A 20,859-nucleotide genomic window follows, 5' to 3' on the forward strand; every position below is an offset into this window, starting at 1 on the left:
CCAATAATAACTTAGGGACCAAAGGTGAGCATGACCAATACTCAGTGACAAATTCTACAATTATGCTATAACTTATGGACAAAAAGTGTAATTTTTTCAAAAATCAAAGAAAGGGTTTTAACAAATGTGGGGATGGATTTTTAAGATAGTATGTTTTCCAAGTTAATGTTTTTTTTTTTTTTTGTGGGGCCCATCATGTAAGCAAAAAAAAAGGCAATGCAAAACTGAGATGCTGGGCATAAAGGGCAGGGAGTGCGCCCAGTAGGTGTGTGCGCGTTTCAATAACTTTTTCAATTTGATGTCAGCGTTTTTTTTTTTCTTTTTCTCCATTTTTTCTTGGCATCCTCTCTCTCTTGAATGTTACTTAAAAAAGGGGGATAAAGCTTGAGCTAACATGGTTGTTCTAAATGTAATCAAATTTTGTTAAAATATTACTCTCCCCGGCCCTAATTGCTTGTCACATTTTTTTTTTGCATGAACTTTAATGCAACAAAATTAATAATGGAGCTAGAGGAAGAGATGAATTTTGTATATATTCCTTCTTAGGGAGTACGATTTTACAAAGAGACGGGTATTTACAAGATAAAGATTAAATAAATAAAGATTTTACAAGATAAGGATAGTTATCCTTTGACTTATCACTTCCTCACAGCATTCAACATTATTACAATTTACAAGAGGTAATGTGTTCCATACCCCTTCACATGAGTCAATCCTTTTTTAAACTTGGAAACTGATTGTGCTCCATACTCTCCATTATGAGTCAGTTCTTTTTTAAACTTGGAAACTGATTGTGTTGACAATGACCATTTATGTTCAATGTGTCCTACCTGTAAATATTAACTCAAATTGGCCTATAGCTCAGTGGGTAAAGGCTCTTGTTTTTTAAACTAGGTGGTTATTTTATTTTATAATGTTTATTATTTTAATACGTGCAAAAATTAAGTAATTTTTTTAATATTAAAATGATATCGTTTTGGATCGTGGTCTATACATAATTTGTCTTTAATCACACCTGTTATGTTGTAAATATTACAATTTCAGTTATAAGTATTATAATATTTTTTTTTTCAAAAGTAAAACTAGTACTTTGACTCTGTTACAATATTGAAACTCAAACCCACAACCTTCCATATGAGAGAGCAACTTGGTGTCACTAGACCATAAGATCCTTAGCACTTCACATATTAATATTACAATATTTACATTAGAATTACATTTTGTAAGTATCACAATTTCAATTATAAATATTCAATATTTATAGTTTACAATTATTTTTACCCTAAATAAATTTACAATCACATATAAATACTACAATATATATATATATATATATAGGGTCATGTTCAGGTGTGGCTGTGCTCTCCCGTGCGGCCGTGCGGTTCACACCACTCAATGTTAAGAAATACACCACTCAATGTTAAGAAACACACCACACAAATATGCACTGTGGTGTGTTTCTTAACATTATGATGTGTTTCATTGTGTTTCACTGTGGTGTGTTTCGTAACATTGAGTGGTGTATTTCGTAACATTGAGTGGTGTGTGACCGCACGGCCGCACGAGAGAGAGCACGACCGCATTTGAACCAAAATCTATATATATATATATATATACCTATTATATAAGTAACAATTTATTTATTTCAAATTGGTATTAAATTTTCTGTAATACGTATTATGATTTATATCATAAGAAACAAACAATTATTCTATATTCTACCTGTGTCGCAAATTAAAGTCCATAATACCGTCTCACACAAGTGTAACTCTTGTCAAAAAGTTATTTATCAACACTCGTATTAAATATTTGACAAATCAAATACTGAGTATGTTAAAGTTGGTCAAATAAACTATATGTTGACTGATAAATTATTTTCCAAACACTTCATAACTGGATAAAAAAGATTAAAAGAGAGGGATGATTTTCCAAATAAACTAAGCAGTATTCATTTTTCTCCAACTAATCGTTCTCTAGTTTTTTAAGAATTAACTGAGCGCCATACTGAGGTACGAGAGCCATTCCAACTTGAGGAGCATGCGCATAAGACGGGGACAACTCGAAAGCATAGCGGCGTAGGATCATAGCGAATGCCATCTTGGCCTCTAACATGGCGAAGTTCTGTCCGATGCAAATCCGAGGTCCCCACCCGAACGGGAAGAAGGAGAACTGCCCTTTCGTTGCTTTGCTGATCCCTTCGCTGAACCTCTCGGGGTTGAACTCCTTCGCATCTTCGCCCCACATTTCTTCGTCTTGATGCAGTAGAATGAGTGGGATGTGGATATGAATTCCGGCCGGTAAGGTTATGTTTCCCAATTTGGCGTCTTGTTCAATGGCTCGAGTTAATAGAACCCCCGGTGTATACAACCTCAAAACCTCGTTCAAGATCATAGTTACCTGAATGCATGTGCACAAATTCACAAGTTTATATATGGCTCTGAAAGTTGAAAATTGATAAACGTTAAGAAGATGAGATGAGAAAGAATATATACTAACAATTTTGAGTTGGTTTAGCTTGTCGGAATCTGGTTCCTCAGTTGTGCCAATGACTTGTAAAACCTCTTCTCTAGCTCGTTCTTGCCAGTCCAAATGCTTACCTAGTAAGATCATTGTCCAGATCAGTAAAGTTGAGGTTGTCTCCTGCCCCGCAAAGTAGAATAGCTTGCACTCGTCTATTATTTCGTCGATACTCATTCCGTAGCTCTTACTTCCATGCTGTTGGATTTCAGTGAGGTTTGATTCCAGCATTATGCCCAACAAGTCATCATTTCTTGATTCTCCTGTCTCAATTGCCCTCATTCTTTTATCAATCATTCCTAGTACTAATGATCTCACTTCGTTAAAGATTTGCTTCATCCTCCTGTTCCTTTTGGTTGGCAGAAACCTATATATACAGAGAAAGAAATACAAAATCAAGATTCAAGAATTCTTAAGTCTATGGGGATAATCTCAGCCAAGTTGATTGGATTGTTGATTATGGTAACCAGAATGCTACAAGTACACTCTACTCTTACTAAGAGCGGCCTCTTAGCCTTCTTTATTTGAATTAGTCAGCTATATCTCCTTGTTATTCTGTGCTGATTAGGGTTTTTCTAATTACTCAAAACAAATTAAAAAAATCCTTGAAATCAGGAATCTATTGTTGAAAATTGCAGGATATGATTGATGGTGCGATTACCTTAAACCTGGAATGTTCAAGGAGCGTTGTACTTGAATAGCAAGCACTCCTTGTTCTTCTTGAAGTTCAAATATCTTTTTTCCTTCTTCATAGTTACTGCCAAAGGCTGTTCTTGAAATCCCATCAGCTGTTAGTGTTCCGAGATAAGGCCAAACATCCAACTCTGATCCATTCTGGGCCCACAAGTTTTTCCCATTTGCTTAGCATCTCCGAACAGCTCAAATAGAATGCTGGTACCATATTCTATATATATATGTGCAGCAAAAACATAATCTTTATTATCAGTACCAGAGCTACTAATTCAAGAACACATACAGCATTAAATAACGATCTGTTTAACACAGTTAACAATGAATTTGATAGAATAAGAAATCACCTTCAGTTTTTCTGATTGAAAAGCTGGATTAAGAAGTCTTCTGTGCTTAACCCATTTATCTTTCTCAAATGCTACCACTCCATAGGCTAGCAGTTTAATCAGTGGGTTAACTGGAGTCTTCTGAAACACAGTATATTTGGAGAATATCTCCCTTATAAGTTCAGGGTCCATGATGACGACCTCTGGTTGTGGCCCCTTCCAAATAAAAGCATTCTTGCCTGCCAATAAAACCACAACTACCTTAAATTAATCAAAATTCTTGATAACTAGACATACTACATGAGAGGGGAGGAATTGAAAACGTCAGTTCTTACCATAATTCTTGATAGTTTTGTGAAGGGATGGCAAAACTCTTGGAAATATTTCATTGGTGAAACTGATAGGCTTGGAATTGGCTTTTTCAATCAACTTGACAGTCTCTTTGTGGTCCCCGAACGGCGGGCGGTAAGAGTTTCCATTGAAACCCTCTTGTCTGAGTCTCTTCTCCAACTTCTTAGGCTCAAACCATAACCAGCTCAAGATTTTCCAGGCCCAATAAGCCAAGAAAACTGCTGAACAAAATATTGCAATGCTAAAGCTGCTCATCATATTCAGTATTTCTACTAAAATTGCCCAAATCCCAACTCTATATATAGTATAGTTTGATGAATAAAAAATCCAACTCTATATATAGTACAGTTGATGATTAAAAAAGAAGTGACCCACTCTATATATAGTGCAGTTGATGAAATAAAGTAGAAGTTCCTCTCTTTTTTCCCTTATGGCCTTATCCGACTTTTCTTGCTTTGTGTGGGGAGAAAGGTAAATTTGGCAGTAAAATCAAAGGATCTACTATATATTCTTGCTTTGTGTGGGGAGAAAGCTAACACACGTGTTTGCACTGTTTTAACGAGTGCAGTAGATATCAGCCAATTATATTTTGATATGTCCGGTAGCTTGGATTTGACCGAGCATCCACCGTTGTGAATTTTATGGGGTTTTTCCGATTAAAAAAATAAGGGAAAATTACACTTTTTGTCCTAAGTTATAAGGTAATTGTATAATTTATTCTTAAGTGTTAGTCATATTCACTTTTCGTCTCTAGTTATCATTGACGTTACACTTTTCGTAATTGTACGAATAAAACATTAGGGACAAAACTTGTAATTTTAGTATATAACTTAAGGACGAAAAATGAGAATGACCAACAAGTATGAATTTTACAATTATCCCATAACTTAGGGACGAAAATTACAATTTTTTAAAAAATCAATGAAAGATTTTTAACAAATGTAGGAATGAATTTTTGAGGTAGTATTTTTAATTTCGCTCCTCAAAATTAAGTGTCATTTGTACAAAGTACAGTTGTACTTACTTCATTAATTGACTGAAATTTTGAAAAAGTAAAGATAAATTGAGAAATGTAGAATGATAACTATGTTTAATTTTGAAGAGATGACACTGTTTTGGGACAAACTAAAAAAAGAAAGTAAGACAAATAAAATGAGATGGATGTAAGTATTTCGTATGTCATACACTCATACTTGTAAGTGTTGTGAATAATAATAATAATAATAATGCTTTCAAAAAATAATAATAATAAGAGTCATTTCCATTTTTGGTCCTACTGTTATTTTGGCATTGCCAATTTTAGTCCATTTCAGTAATTTTTGCCACATTACGGCCAGTCTTATTTAGTTATTGCCACTTTTAGTCCATCGTTAAAATTTTCGTCAAATGACCGTCTAAAACAGGGGTATTTTGATCTTTTTATGCTTTGATTATCTCCTTTACCCTTTGCAGTGGTTTTCCTTACACATTTTCATCCAATAAAGAGGTCCCGCTAAAGTAATGGCTTTGTAACGTGGCTCACATGGCTTTCGTCGGACCTCTTCATTGGATGAAAATGTGTAAGGAAAACCACTGCAAAGGGTCAAGGAGATGACCAAAGCATGAAAAGATAAAAAAAAATACCCCAGTTTTGGATGTTCATTTGACTAAAATTTTAACGGTGGACTAAAAGTAGCAAAGACTAAATAAGACTGGCCGTAATGTGACAAAAATTAATGAAGTGGACTAAAATTGGCAATGCCTTATTGGACCAAAAATGAAAATGACTCTAATAATAATAATAAAATGGAGCTGTAGGGAGTACGACTTTACAAAGAGTGATGGTGGGTATTTACAAGATAAAGATCAAATAAATAAAGATTTTACAAGATAAGGATAACTGTTCAAGGACTTCTATTACATGGATTTTTATTTTCTACTCCCTCACTCGTACTCATTGACGTAACAAGATATAATTGATTATTTTCATCCTGTGAACCCTAAAGAAAATGTCAACATCAAACTATTATATGAGAAAATAAAAGTAGGGAGCAAAATTTAGAAGTTCGTAGTATTTTCCTTATCCAAGTCACTCGGATTGACTTGTCACTTGCTCGCAGCATTCAACATTATTACAAGAGGTAATGTGTTCCATACCCTCCACCATGAGTCCATCCCTTTTGGAACTAGGAAACTGATTATGTTCCATACCCTCCATTATGTGTCAGTCCTTTTTAAAACTTGGAAACTGATTGTGTTGCTAATGAGATTTCAGAACAATAAAATTTGAGGTTTTTAACAAATGTGAGGGATGAAATTTTGGTGATTTTTTCTCTTGTAAGGGAGGGAATTTTGGCTGTAGTGTGGGGCCCACTGTGAAAAAGATAAGTTGCGCCTCACGTGCATATATATTATTTTTATTTTGTTTTTCTTTTCTTCTATTCTCATTTTTTCTTTCCTAATCACACTTGCAAATCTCTTCAAAAACCGATCACTATTGAGGAAGGCATTATGTTCAATGTGTTCGATGGGTGAATATGAAAAGAATAAATATGTATACAGTGAATTACAATATGATTTTATAGGAGATATTTATATACAGATAGGAACACAGAATGAGCTAACTAAACACATATTAATCTAACCACCCTTATGACTCTAACTACTCAATATGTCATACTCGTAAATATTAACTCAAATGGGCCAACAGATGAGTGGGTAAAGGCTCTTGTTTTTTTAAACTAAGGCTATATTTGACAAACCTAGCTGAAAAAAGTAGTTGAAAGCTGAAAAATAACTGAAAACTGAAAAGCTATATAAGCTTGAAGTTGAAATCTGAAGAGCTGTTATGTATAAAAGTGTTTGGTAAAATTAGTTTTTTGATAAGCTGATAAATGTAAAAAGACTAAAATTGACATCTTTATACAATTTAAATAGGTTTGTTTATATATTAAAATATAAAATAATGAAATCAATATATTTTAATAAAATATAAAGTAAGGACATATATTTGAAAATATATAAAGTAAAATAAAATGTTTATAATTTATAAGATTAGTCCATACAAAAAATTAATGTTCAAACACAAATGTCAAATTGAAATTACAACCAAATATATTATAGAGAAAATGCCAAAAGGATTTTAATTGGAGGGGTAAATGATGTCATTTATTTAGAATAATAATGATAAAGATGGCAAAAAGTTAAAAAGCTACTAGCTTATTTTTGAAAAGCTAACTAAAGTAGATTTTCAAAATAAATTCTTATTTTAAGCTACTAGCTTATTTTGAGAACATTACCAAACAGAGTTTTTTTTTTTTTGTTGGTAAAAGGATAATATATTAATAACGAAAAGAACGGGAGGCAGCAAAGCCCCGAAAGTCATACAGCAAAGCCAATTTAACTTTATCAGGGAGGGAGTTAAAAGATGAAAATAAAGTGGCAGATGTGCGATGCAACCCCTCTAAAGCTAAAGCATCCGCAACCCTGTTTCCCTCACGATAGACATGAATAATGGATGACGACCAAGAAGTGATCCTTGAGTGAATGTGTTTGACTGCACTACGAATTCTCCATGGTAACAAGTTGGTGATAGATGTTGCGAATCGCACCAAAACAATAGAGTCAACTTCAATATGTGCCGGGATCATTGATGCTAGCTCACACCAGGATAAAGCAAAGTCAAGTGCCAGAGCTTCTGCTTCAAGTGCTGAGGATGCTATCAAGGGGAAAGATAATCCTACAATGAGAATGCCTTCCGAATTCTGTAAACATGCCCCCCCGGCCGCTCCATTAAAGGAAAAAAAAGCATCGGTGTTTAATTTTAAGCGGCCAGATGGCGGTTTTTGCCATTTTATCCAAGTAATTCTGATTCTCTGGTTAGGAGAGAAAGAAGAAACGATCCCTTCATGAACTAGAAAGTAATCTGATGAACTACTTCTGCGAATAGGATGAATCAGAGATATTAACATTGTCTCTCTTTTAATTTTCGAGATGGCAGCAACCAAAGTGAAAGGTGAATCTTCATAAAGTGCTGCATTGTATAAGGTCCACACCACCCAAAGGATTAGACAAGGAAAAATAGAGCAGTAGAAACCCGAAGCTGTTCCTGGTTGGGCTGAAAGCCACCATGTGTGACATGCGGCTCTTATTGATCGAGCATTATTCAGGGAGATTCCGAACATCACAGCAAATGTTTTCCAAACTCCATAGATGTGAGTACAAGAGTAGAGACAATGCTCCCAAACTCCATAGATGTGAGTACAAGAGTAGAGACAATGCTCTAGTGATGCACTTGCATTAAGGCAAAAGTAGAGACAATGCTCTAGTGATGCACTTGCATTAAGGCAAAAAGGACATATAGAAGGTAGGCAGATTCCAAATCTCTCTAGACAGTCTGGAAATGACAAGAATTTTCTGAGGAGTTTCCACATAAAGATTGAGCATTTAGTGGATAAACCTGGTGCCCAGATACACTTTGAGGAAAGTGTTGAGCCCTTTCTCGGTCTGATCAGATCATATGCCGTTGATGTTGAGCCCTTTCTCGGTCTGATCAGATCATATGCCGTTGATAGTGTAAAATCACCTTTTGTGGATGGTTTCCAGATTGTTTCATTGTCAATTACACTGCTATTTTCATCCACTAGGTCCGCAAGTTGAAACATCCTGCGCCATACTATCGAACCATTTCTCCGGACTGAGCTCGTAGAGTAGCGGGCTTTCATGAACTCTGACCATAAGGAATCTTTGTTCTTAAAGTTAAACCAAAGCTTCGCTGAGCATGCTTGTTGTATCGATGTCAGATTATGAATTCCCAGTCCCCCTTCATCGGTAGGTAAGCAAATTTTTTCCCATGATGCCCAATGGAATTTTTGCTTGCCTTCATATGTTCCCCAAAAGAATCTAGCAAACTTTCGCTCCAGTTCTTTGATAACTTGGCGAGGTAATTGGACAGCTGCGATTGTGTAGAGAGGAATAGTTGTCAGGACATGCTTTATTAGTACCAAGCGATCTCCCGGAGATAAGAGTTTGCGCTGCCAACCTTGGAGTTTGTTGTTGACATTCTCCAAAATATGTTGATAAAAAATGATCTTGTTTCTCCCTTGGAAAATATTCACTCCTAGGTAGCGGAAAGGCAGTGAGGATCGTTTCATATCTAGTATCTCTTCCATGGCAGTAATGCGGTTCAGATTACAGTGTTTTGAGGTGATAAAAAAGCTTTTGTCTGAGTTGATCTTCTGCCCAGAGGCCTGTTGATAGATTTTCAATACCTTGCTTAGATTTCTCAAAGAATTCACCCCTCCATTGGTGAAAATTATAATGTCGTCTGCGAAGCCCAGGTGAGTGATGATTGGACATCTAAACGAAGTTTCATAAGGGGAAATAAGTCCCGAGCCATAATGAAGGAGCAACGAGCGTGATAGGGCTTCTGAGACTAAAATAAAGAGAAGCGGAGATAGTGGGTCTCCTTGTTTTACACCCCTTGAAGGTTTGAAAAATCCACAGGAAACTCCGTTAACTAGCACTGACAGACGAGTTGCATTGAGAAAGTTCATAATCAAATTTATGAAATAAGTTGAGAATCCAAACCTTTGTAAGACTGCTCGTAGGAAAGGCCAAGCTACTCGATCAAAAGCTTTTGACATGTCAAGTTTAATTGCCACGTTAGATCCCCGACATCTTTTGTTGATAGATTGGATTAATTCAAGGGCAAGAAGAACATTGTCATGGGTGTTTCTTCCTTGGACAAAGCCTGATTGTTCTCTAGAAATTATCCTTGGGAGAAGCTTATTAAGACGGGTAGAAATGACCTTTGTAAAAATCTTGCTTACAAAGGTGCATAAACAGATTGGTCTATAATCCGCGAATGATTCTGGATTAAGCTTCTTGGGGATTAGGACTATCTGTGCACTCGAGAAGGCAAAAGGCACCGGAACTCCAATCATGAAATCCAGAACTGCTATGTACACATCATTGTGAAGTATATCCCAGCAGCTCCTAAAAAAAGATCCTGAGAAACCATCTGGACCTGCTGTACTGTCCGGGTCTAAAGCCCACACCGCATTTTTAACTTCTTCTCGAGTCAAGGGGGCCAGGAGAGTAATATTATCTTCCGTGGTTAAGATTGTAGGCAGACAGTCAAGAATAACATGCATATCTTCACTTTCATCTGCTGTAAATAAAGAGGTGAAGAAGTTAACTGCTTCGGATTGGATGTCAACCTGATTAGTAAGAAGACTACCGGATGTGTTTTTGACTGCACTTATGCGTTGTCGACGGTGTCTATCTTTGACCGTAGAATGAAAAAAGCTGGTATTGGCATCCCCTTCCCTCAGCCATTTAACTCTAGCCTTTTGTTTCCAGTAGATCTCTTCGAGCTTTAGAGCTTGGAGAAGGGAGGCTTGAGCATAACTTAGCAGTTCTCGATTCTCTTGGGTTGGTGAAGCATCAAACCTTTTTTCCGCATCTGATACTGATTGATCCAGGTTCCTTACTTGATCAAAAACATTGCCAAAAATCTCTCTATTCCAAACTCGGAGTGCCTGTTTAAGTCTTTTAAGTTTAAATGCAAGAGCACGCATACCCCCTCCAATAGCAGGAACTGACCAGTTTGTTTTCACAAAATGTTCAAAGCTAGCATGCTTGAGCCACATATTTTGAAATCTAAACTGTTTAGGACCCAAAAGATTCGCTTTATTTCCACAAAGCAAAATTGGCGCATGATCTGAGGTAGTTCTGTTCAGAAGCATAATATTGACATCAGTAAAGTAATCTCTAAATGAAGAAGAGAGAAGAAACCTGTCAAGCCTTTTCCAAATTCTTCCCCGATTTCGGGTTCCAGTCCAGGTGAAAGTGCCTCCTGTGGTTGCTAAATCAAGCAAAGAGTTGTCAGCAATGAAAGTTGAGAAATCTGAGATGCTATTTAATTCAGGGGTTGCATTTCCTTTGTATTCTGCCACGCTCGATATGACATTAAAATCCCCGCCCAGTAGCAGTGGTGAAGAGCTTTCCTCTATTATAGCATTAAGTTGTGACCAGAGAATTTGCCTGTCTGTTCTGGTGTGTTTTGCATAAACTGCCACAAACTCAAAGTCAAAATTCCAAGGAATGAAGGAAGCTTTACAGTAAACAAATTGATCACAGTCAATTAAAACCTCAACATTAAAAGAAGAAGACCAGAGAATCCAAATTTTGCTAACCGAAGAAGCAAAACCTTTATGGAGATTAAGAGTTCTGATGTAGGAGTCCAATTTATCATTGGTTAAAAAAGGTTCAAAGATGGCAGAAAGGTGAATGCTCTCATGTCTGATTAACCGTTTGAGCCTGCGGCAAGAGGAAAGCAGGCCCCGGATATTCCAGAAGAGCAAATTCATTTAAAACGGTTAGAGAAAGAAACTTTTGCGATCTTCCCAGCTGCAAGACGGGTTAAAACAGATGGGGAATTGAGAGAGTAATCCTTTCTTGGCCTTCGTTTCTTTCGCGTGACTGTAACAAAATCCTCATTGACGGAGTCAGCTTCATCAGTGGCTGAAGCATGTAATTTTGAAGCGAAAAATTTACTAGATTGCTTCCAAGACTCTAGCAGGGATTGAGAAAAGTTCTGGGCATTTTCCACTTCGTCTCCTTCAGAGAGGTGACCAGGTTGGATTTCAGCATGATCTTCCGATCTAACAGCATGATCATCTAATAAAAAAGGGCCAAGTGTAGGGACTTGGTCTGGTATACTGAGATTTTCATGGTCCGATATTCTCTCTGGTAAGGGTTGATGCTGTTGCTCAATTTGCTTATCCTGTTGAGGTTGCACAGTTACAGGGCGCCAACGTTTGCGGGGCGGAGCAACAGAGTTGGTTGATTGCATCTGAGCTTTCTCCAAACAGAGTTTATAACTTATTAGTAGTTTAAAATAAGATATAAGCTTCTAAATAATCTCTGCCAAACAAAGCCTAAGTGGTTATTTTATTTTATAATATTCATTATTTTAACATGTGCGAAAAATAAGTAATTTCTTTTTAACATCAAAATGATATTGTTTTGAATCGTGGTCCATACAATAATTTATCATTAACCACACCCCTTATGTTGTAAATATTACAGTAGACTCAATATCGCATCCATTGAGGTTCAAATCCACAACCTCCCATATGGGAGAGCAACTTAGTGTTATTAGATCACAAGATTCTTGACACTTCACATATTAATATTACAATAGTTACATTAGAATTACACTTTGTAAGTATCACAATTTCAATTATAAATATTCAATATTTATAGTTTACAACTATTTTTTACCTAAATAAATTTATAGTTTCACATATAAATATTACAATATATACCTCAAATTGATATTAAATTTTCTGTAATAAGTATTATGATTTATATTATAAGGAACAAACAATTATTTTATATTCTACCTGTGCTGCGAATTAAAGTCCATGATACCGTCTCAAACAAGTGCAACTCTTGCCAAAAAAACTACTCCATCTCTCTTATTTTACCTGTCCTATTTACTATTCATTGGTCAAACCAACTCTTTTTTCATTGCTTATTTTCTTTAGTAATTTTTTATTATTTTTAAATTTAATTTTTTGTGTTTAATAATAATTTTAATGGAGTTTATAAATATATAAATTTTATATCTTCAAAAAATAAATATATAAATTTTATATATTAATACTAAACTTAATATTATAAAAAATTAGATTTAAAATAACTTAAATCAAGCCTCGTTAAAGACAACCAAAATGGAACGGAGAGAGTATTTATCAACACTCATTTTAATAATTGATCAATCAAACAAATTAAAGTTGATCAAACAAGTTATATTTTGAGTGTTAAGTCATTTCCCAAACACCAAAAGTCCCAAACACCTCATAACTGGATAAATAAGCAAAGTATCATATTAAAAAAAAAAAAAAAGAATTAAAAGAGGGATGAGATTTATAATTGTGAAATAATTGAGAGAGATAATGAAAACGCCGTCACACTACAAACCCTTAGCTATAATGATAGTAAATACCAGATCTATGATACACAAGCTGATAATAAGCAGAGTAGTCTGAGCTAAAACACGCACTCAAGATTCAAGAAGCTAAGCAGTATTCATTTTTGCCCATCTAATTGTTCTCTAGTTTTCTAAGAATTAACTGAGCGCCATACTGAGGTACGAGAGCAGTTCCAGCTTGGGGAGCATGCGCATAAGACGGGGACAACTCGAAAGCATAGCGGCGTAGGATCATAGCGAATGCCATCTTGGCCTCTAACATGGCGAAGTTCTGTCCGATGCAAATCCGAGGTCCCCACCCGAACGGGAAGAAGGAGAACTGCCCTTTCGTTGCTTTGCTAATCCCTTCGCTGAACCTCTCGGGGTTGAACTCCTTTGCATCTTCGCCCCACATTTCTTCGTCTTGTTGCAGCAGAATGAGTGGGATGTGGATATGAATTCCGGCCGGTAAGGTTATGTTTCCCAATTTGGCGTCTTGTTCAATGGCTCGAGTTAATAGAACCCCCGGTGGATACAACCTCAAAACCTCGTTCAAGATCATAGTTACCTGCATGCATGTAGATAAATTAATAAGGTTATGGCTCTGATGGATGATGAATATTGAAATTTGACAAACTTTATGATAGATGAGAAAGAATACTAACAATTTTGAGTTGGTTTAACTTGTCGGAATCTGGTTCCTCTGTTGTGCCAATGACTTGTAAAATCTCTTCTCTTGCTCGTTCTTGCCAGTCCAAATGCTTGCCTAGTAAGATCATTGTCCAGATCAGTAAAGTTGAGGTTGTCTCCTGCCCGGCAAAGTAGAATAGCTTGCACTCGTCTATTATTTCGTCGATACTCATTCCATAGCTCTTACTTCCATGCTGTTGGATTTCAGTGAGGTTTGATTCCAGCATTATGCCCAACAAGTCATCATTTCTTGATTCCCCTGCCCCAATAGCCCTCATTCTTTTATCAATCATTCCTAGTATTGATGATCTCACTTCGTTAAAGATTTGCTTCATCCTTCTGTTCGTTTTGGTTGGTAAAAACCTATGTATACAGAGAAAGAAATACAATATCAAGATTTAAGAATCTATTGGAGGCAACCCCAATCAAGTTGGTTGTCCCGTTAAATTGATAATAAGAAGTTTTAGAAGTTTGACTTTTAGCAGGAATAGGCCTTATTGGTTTGAGCAAACCCAATTAACTATAAGCAAAACCCATTTTACATATTTGGATAATGCATGTGGTTTCCCTAGTCACTCCTAAAAAAAAGAATCCAAACAGAAGCTTTCTATTAGCCTTATTGGTTTGAGCTAGTCAGTTATGAGAGCAACCTAAATTGGTTTAGCTCCTTGTATTCGTTTGCCAAGATTGCAATGCACAACATCAAATAATGACTGCGAGTTTCTCTGATCACTCAAAAAAATCCAAGAATCTATTGTTGAAAATTTCTGGGATAGATGCATGGTGTCATTGTACCTCAAACCTGGAATGTACAAGGAGCGTGCTACTTGAACAGCAAGCACTGCCTGTTCCTGTTGAAGTTCAAATATCTTTCTTCCTTCATCATAGTTACTGCCAAAGGCTGTTCTTGAAATCCCATCAGCTGTGAGTGTTCTGAGATAAGGCCAAACATCCAACTCCGATCCTTCTGCCGCAACGAGTTTGTCCCATTTGCTTAGCATCTCCGAACAGCTGAAATAGAATGCTGGTACCATATTCTATATATGTGCAACAAAAACAGAATCTATATTATCAGTACCAGAGTTACCAATTCAAGAACCCATACAGCATGAAATAACTATCTGTTTAGCACAGTTAACCATGAGTTTGATAGAGTATGTAATCACCTTCAATTTTTCAGCGTGAAAAGCTGGATTAAGAAGTCTTCTGTGCTTAACCCATTTATCTTTCTCATAAGTTGCCAGTCCTTGGGCTAGCAGCTTAATCAATGGGTTACTTGGAGGCTTCTGAAACACAGTGTATTTGGAGAATATCTCCCTTATAAGTTCAGGGTCCATGATGAGGACCTCTGGTTGGGGCCCCATCCACATAAAAGCATTCTTGCCTGCCAATAAAACCACAACACCGAGAACAAACTACCTTAAATGAATCAAAATTCTCAAACCCCATAAAAATTCTTGATAACTAGACATACATGAGAGGGGAACTGAGGAAAACGTTCTTACCATAATTCTTGATAGTTTTGTCAAGGGCTGGCAAAATTCTAGGCAAAATTTCGTTGGTGAAACTGATAGGCTTGGAACTGGCTTCTTCCATCAACTTGACAGTCTCTTTAAGGTCCCCGAATGGCGGCCGGTACGAGTTTCCATTGAAACCCTGTTGTCTGAGTCTCTTCTCCAACTTTTTTGGCTCAAACCATAACCAGCTCAAGATTTTCCATGCCCAATAAGCCAAGAAAACTACTGAACAAAATATTGCAACGGTAAAGCTGCTCACCATCTTCATTATTTCTACTCATATTGCCCAATTCCAAACTCTATATATTGGTGATGAGTAGAAAAGAAGACAATAAAGCAGAGGTTTCTCTCTTGTTTCCCTTATCAGGACTTTTCTTGTTTTTTATGTCAAAAAAAAAAAGGACTTTTCTTGTTTTGTGTGGGGAGAAAGTTATCTTTGCCATAAAAGTCAAAGGTTCTACAACACACGTGTTCATTAACGAGTGCAGTAGATATCAGCCAACTAAATTATGACATATCACTATGTCAGGTAGCTAGGATTTGACGGTCAACGATGTAATCAACTTTTGTTTTTTTTTTTTTTTTTTTTTTTGAAAACATCAACTTTTGTTAAATATTTGTATGTCATACTCGTCCACGAAGGCAAAGTTCTAATTATAATTATAATTATTAGTATATATAATTAAATTAAACCGGCCAAAATGTAATTTAATTGATACTTATAAAATTTCAATTAAAACAAGATATTATTAAAATTATATATTATGTTAAAAAAACACAGTGCAAACTTTTTAAAATTTTAACAAAATTAAATAAGAAAAAAATTTAAAAAAGAAACTAAAAAAAAGGGTGAGTCTTCTACGAGAACATCTCATATATTCTTATTCGTGACTTCTGAGGAAAAAATGTAATACTTTTAAATCAAAATATATTATTTAGGGGTTGAACAGTTATGAGAAAAAAAATATAATACTAATAATGAATGAATGAATTAATTGTTACTTACAAGAGAAAAAATATAATACTTATGAGAAAATATAATACTTTTAAATCAAATTATAATACTATGGATTAAATATTTATTAATGAGAAAAATTGTTTCCATAATACTTATGAGGGAGATTGTAATATTTATGAAAAACTTGACCTGTCACGGATCCTCATAGAAGATTTTGGTATAAATTTTATATACTAATACTAAACTTAATACTCATTAATTGAATAAAAAGTTAAGTCTCATTAATTGAATCAGCCACATAAAATAAAGGGTCACACTTGTGTTAAATTGTCTCACATATCCTTATTCGTAAGACAGGCTAGGTCGGGTCAATATGTAAATGTAATACTAAATCAGAAACAAAATGTTTAATTGTTACTTGGGAAAACATAATACTTTTTGAAGACAAATATAGTACTTTTATATTTTGATGTAAAAGTATTATTTTTTTTCATGAAAAGTTTTATATTTTTCCTTATAAGTAATGTTGCACTTATAAAGAAAAATGTAATTCATTTGATTAAAACTATAATACTTTTACATCAAAATGTAAACGTATTACTTTTTTCTTCAAAAGTATTACATTTTCTCAATTTTCATATAAGTAATTAATAAGGAGTATATATTTTATTCATGATTTAGTATTATATTTGCTAATATAAGTATTACATTTCATCTTGACTCGGCCTATCTCACAGACAAGGATGAGTGAGACCGTGTCACACAAATTTTTATTGCCTAAAATAAAACCGTTGGGGTAATAGAAAACTTTCTAATACTTTTGCAAAGTGTAAAGGTAGCTTTATTTTAACCAAATTATGCTAACACAATTGCATCAATTTGACTCTATAGACCATCCCACAGAGAAATAAAAAGCTTGCAACTTATATACAAGATAAGGTAGGGCGCAAACTGTAGCATTAAACCAATGAAAATTGAGAGGCACACTCTTCTCTGCAGCTTTTACCTTGGGCCAGATAAAACTGATGGAATTAATGTTGCGCTGCTGATGGCATCACGAGCTTGCCCCTTCTGATTAGACACTTCCATGGTGTTTCTTGGAATGGGTGGATAGCTGAAGTTGTAGTTCAAGTTGGTTTCAATAGCTGCAGAACCTTCTAATGCCTTCACCACCACTGACATGGATGGCCTCTTGGTATAATCACTCTGTAAGCACCAAGCAGCAACCCTCATCATTTCTATTGCTTCTTCTTTCTCTACTTCCAAATCTTTGTTGTACATATCAAACATCTCACCAACTTTATCTTCTTCTATTTTTCTCTTGAACACACTCAGCAAATCCACTTCTTCCTCTGCCTGATTCCAGTCCACATTCTTTCGCCCGCAAACAATTTCTAACATCACAATTCCGAAACTGTACACATCTACTTTCTCCGTTATAACCAAGCTCATCCACTCCGGAGCTATGTAACCCGGAGTTCCTTTCATTTTCGTGACAACTTTGCTCTGGTCTTTTGCTACCATCTTTGACAATCCAAAGTCTGCAACTTTTGCATTGAAATTTTTATCTAAGAGGATGTTTTGAGGTTTGATGTCCAAGTGAATGATCTTACGGTTGCAATCTTCATGAAGATATGCTAACCCTTTGGCAATTTCTATCATGATTTTCTTTTTGGTATGCCACGTGAGACCATGTTCTTGCTCCCCATTAAAAATCCATCTATCTAAAGACCCATTCGTCATGTGTTCATAGACCAGAAGCCTCTGTGATTTTGCTGCACAAAACCCTAATAATTTTACCAGATTGGCGTGCTCAATGCTTCCTATTGTTGCCACTTCCGCCAGAAATGATTTCTTGATGTGATCAACTCCCTTAAGACTCTTTACTGCAATTTTAGTGCCATCTTGCAATTCACCTTCAAACACAGAACCAAATCCTCCTTCTCCCAATTTCTTACTGAAATTTTCGGTCATAGCACTCAAGTCTTCGTAAGAGAATCGAGTTGGCAACCCCGGCACGCCATCCAAAAACTCCTCCTCATCTTCTAGCTGAACTGCTTTCTTTCTAACCAAGAAAAAGTAAATGGAGATTGATAAAACCACACCCATGGAGGCACCAATAGTCCCCAGTAGTATTTTGGCATGTTTCTGCCGAATCCATGGAGGAGTCTGTTGAACCGGTGGGGGACTCTGCTCAATCCGTGGATTAATTTGCGGAGTGGATGAATTTTGCACCTTTAGATAAACAGTGTTGTTGCTTGTGGCGGTCACAAGGGAGAGAACTTCATTCAGCAATAAACAGTATCCGTTTGAATAGCCATTAAAATGAGCTGCTTTGCAGGAGCAGTTCCTTAAACATGCCTTCTTACAACTTTCTAAATCCGTGTACTCACCAGATTCATTTCTCATATCCCGGCCAATATAGCTCGTATCCTTCATCTCCAGAAGAGTATGGAGCTGGGAATGCGCACATGAAATGGGAGTAATTAAAGAACATTCTGTGATTTCTTGACTCCTGTTTCTTTGCGTGAAAAAAACAGGAGGACAAGTGCAGAACTTCTCATCCTTACAAACACTATAACTTCCGCAGACCAAAGGGTATCCACAAAAACCAATCAAACGTACAAAAACATCGGAAATAACCCCCCACGGAAAAGGTGGTGACCACCCGTACACATTCAAATGCCCATCAGCCTCAAACTTGGTGATTTGGTGATCTAATATTGGAGACCGCGTGGAAGCAATTATCCCTTTAACATAATCTACTTCCACATCCGCATATCGATACCAGTACAAATTAGAGGACTGTACATAAGCACGAGCAGATTCGTTATCAAAGTAGAGTGAATACAAACCTTCTCCAAAGTTTGATGTTGATATGCTGGCTTTTAATGTTTGTCCGCTTCGAATTTCTTGCCCAGGTAGCAGTGTGTCTGTAGGATGATCAAAAGACTGCCAAATGGTTTCATTCTTTTGGCCATAAATGACAAGATTCCCAATTGCCGTCAAATTCAACCCGGAAACGCCACTCCCATTGCTGTGCGTGGACCAAACCACGGATCCATTAGAGTCCGTCAACAACAACCCTCCTTCTCGCCTGAGTTCCACACTTGCATTAACCGTGACGGGATGATTCCGGTTAGCTGACCAAACTAGACGCCGGTAATCCAAGTGTAATTCACTGGTGGGAAAACCCGGAACCAGTGCTGGGATTATGAGGATACCGAAGAGGCAAGAAGTGCCAGAGGGATTGCAGAATAAGCCACATGCAAAGATCGTAGCGGTGGCCTGTCGGTACAGGATAACGGCCGCTACTTGAGCTCCATCTGAAGAATATACAGGATACGACTGGTTGTTACTATCAGTCCAGGAAATTATACTGGAATTATTGTCGGCAATTTTATATTCGGCGAGCGGTTGAGCCAAGATAACTATGGATTGCGAGCAATGGATCACAAGGAGTGCTGCAAGGAATACGGTGGTGCACGATGACAATAATGATGGTTGGGGGTGATTCGGAGCCATCATTGTTTAATCAACTGAGAAGCTAAGAAAGATTAAACTCTCAAAAAGCTATAACTTAATTTGGATAAGAAACCAAGATCACAAGTCAACAAGCGAGCTGTGGATTGAAAGATGCCTCACAAGTCATAACAACGCGTAAGAAAATTCAAAGTCTCCGTTGGTTGGCTGACTTGGTTCCTATATATCAGTTAGAAAAGGGAATTGAAAAAGGTTTCCTAGAGACCTGGCAATTGAATTGGTATAAACTGGTTCATTAATGAGTTTATACAATAAGGGTGTGTTTGGTTGGTGGGTTTATACATAAGTTATGGGTATCAAAGTGATTGTTATTCTTTGATAGGTTTTTAGAATACTACTATGAGTTTGAAATACCTCATTAATTGAAAAATGTTTTATTTCTCTACCTCCTTTCTTCTCCAACTATTAATAATCATTCTCATTTTACCCTACCACCAAAATGCAAAATACTTTCACCAAAACTCATTACTCTTACCAAGTATTTGATTCCATGTGTGAACCAAAGCCGTTGATTAGGACACCCTTTTCTTTAAAGCCGTTGATTAGGACAAATAAAATCTTTAACCGATTGTGTTATTTAATCTTAAATGTGGTGCACGAGTAACGCTCTAGGGTTCAAGCTCTCTTGAAAAATGATGAAAAATAACATAAATATGATATGAAATAGGAATGTGGTGCACGAGCATAGGCATGGCTCTCGTCTTCTCGCCGTGGCCGTGCCAACAATATGAGCTACTGGACTCTAGGGCATGCATGACCGTACACCTGTCCATGCATGAGTTGTGACCTTCGTACCTAATTAAATTTGGTCTAGCCATGCATGTCTTGACGGTGAACACTGGTTCGATGACGCAGTTGTATGTGCGGCCACCTTGCCAGTGTGATGATCCAAAATTTAGTGTTTTGGACAAGTTGCACGTTATCCCGTACAATCCCTGACCCGCCTCCTTCAATGTTTCAAATTTCAATCAATCCATGCTCATCCTATAACTCTTGCAATAATTCCCTTGACTCAATTCTAGCATAAATTTAAAATCACTTTCTTTTTTACTTGAACAAGTAAATTTAAACAAGCAAAACAAACAAGGATTTTTTTTTAAAAATATAATATTTACATTCTTAATACAAAATAATGATTAAATATGCGATAAAGTTATCAAAATCAAGACGTGAATGAGCATGCTCTGGAAATAAGTTTACTCAAATTCGTGAGAAATGGGCTGGAAGACTTTGAAGTTTGAAATGGAACCAAAATAGGAGCAGATGCAGCAAGCCAGCAAGTGAAGCAATATATATATATATATATAT

The 20,859-nt window shown here is 36.2% G+C and overlaps 4 protein-coding genes and 1 pseudogene across 5 annotated transcripts; all 5 read right to left on the bottom strand.

The window, feature by feature from the left end:
* Positions 1 to 1,839: 1,839 nt before the first annotated feature.
* Positions 1,840 to 4,142, bottom strand: LOC116004624 (annotated as a pseudogene).
* Positions 4,143 to 7,204: 3,062 nt separating this feature from the next.
* On the bottom strand, positions 7,205 to 11,236 carry LOC116010138. Its single transcript, XM_031249408.1, has one exon. It carries the CDS (start codon positions 11,234 to 11,236, stop codon positions 7,205 to 7,207), a length of 4,032 nt encoding a protein of 1,343 aa, XP_031105268.1.
* Positions 11,237 to 12,779: 1,543 nt separating this feature from the next.
* LOC116004610 (cytochrome P450 CYP72A219-like) lies at positions 12,780 to 15,344 on the bottom strand. 2 transcript variants are annotated; one of them, XM_031244730.1, is made up of 5 exons: positions 15,039 to 15,344; positions 14,700 to 14,935; positions 14,329 to 14,570; positions 13,509 to 13,896; positions 12,780 to 13,411 (listed from the first exon to the last, which is right to left on the bottom strand). In XM_031244730.1, exons 1-5 carry the CDS (start codon positions 15,316 to 15,318, stop codon positions 12,977 to 12,979), a joined length of 1,581 nt encoding a protein of 526 aa, XP_031100590.1. In that variant the 5' UTR covers positions 15,319 to 15,344; the 3' UTR covers positions 12,780 to 12,976. The 2 variants fall into 2 exon arrangements, with proteins under 2 accessions (XP_031100590.1, XP_031100599.1); XM_031244739.1 differs by having other exon boundaries at positions 14,700 to 14,917; positions 15,039 to 15,343.
* Positions 15,345 to 16,894: 1,550 nt separating this feature from the next.
* On the bottom strand, positions 16,895 to 19,475 carry LOC116004600 (G-type lectin S-receptor-like serine/threonine-protein kinase SD2-5). The gene has a single exon (XM_031244718.1). The coding sequence runs from the start codon at positions 18,445 to 18,447 to the stop codon at positions 17,011 to 17,013; it is 1,437 nt and encodes a 478-aa protein (XP_031100578.1). The 5' UTR covers positions 18,448 to 19,475; the 3' UTR covers positions 16,895 to 17,010.
* On the bottom strand, positions 18,495 to 19,533 carry LOC116010140 (G-type lectin S-receptor-like serine/threonine-protein kinase SD3-1). Its single transcript, XM_031249410.1, has 2 exons — positions 18,621 to 19,533; positions 18,495 to 18,523 (listed from the first exon to the last, which is right to left on the bottom strand). The coding sequence occupies exons 1-2, from the start codon at positions 19,531 to 19,533 to the stop codon at positions 18,495 to 18,497; spliced, it is 942 nt and encodes a 313-aa protein (XP_031105270.1).
* Between the last annotated feature and the right edge of the window lie 1,326 nt (positions 19,534 to 20,859).

Source organism: Ipomoea triloba, chromosome 2 (genome assembly GCF_003576645.1).
Source record: "Ipomoea triloba cultivar NCNSP0323 chromosome 2, ASM357664v1".
NCBI classification, from domain to species: domain Eukaryota; kingdom Viridiplantae; phylum Streptophyta; class Magnoliopsida; order Solanales; family Convolvulaceae; genus Ipomoea; species Ipomoea triloba.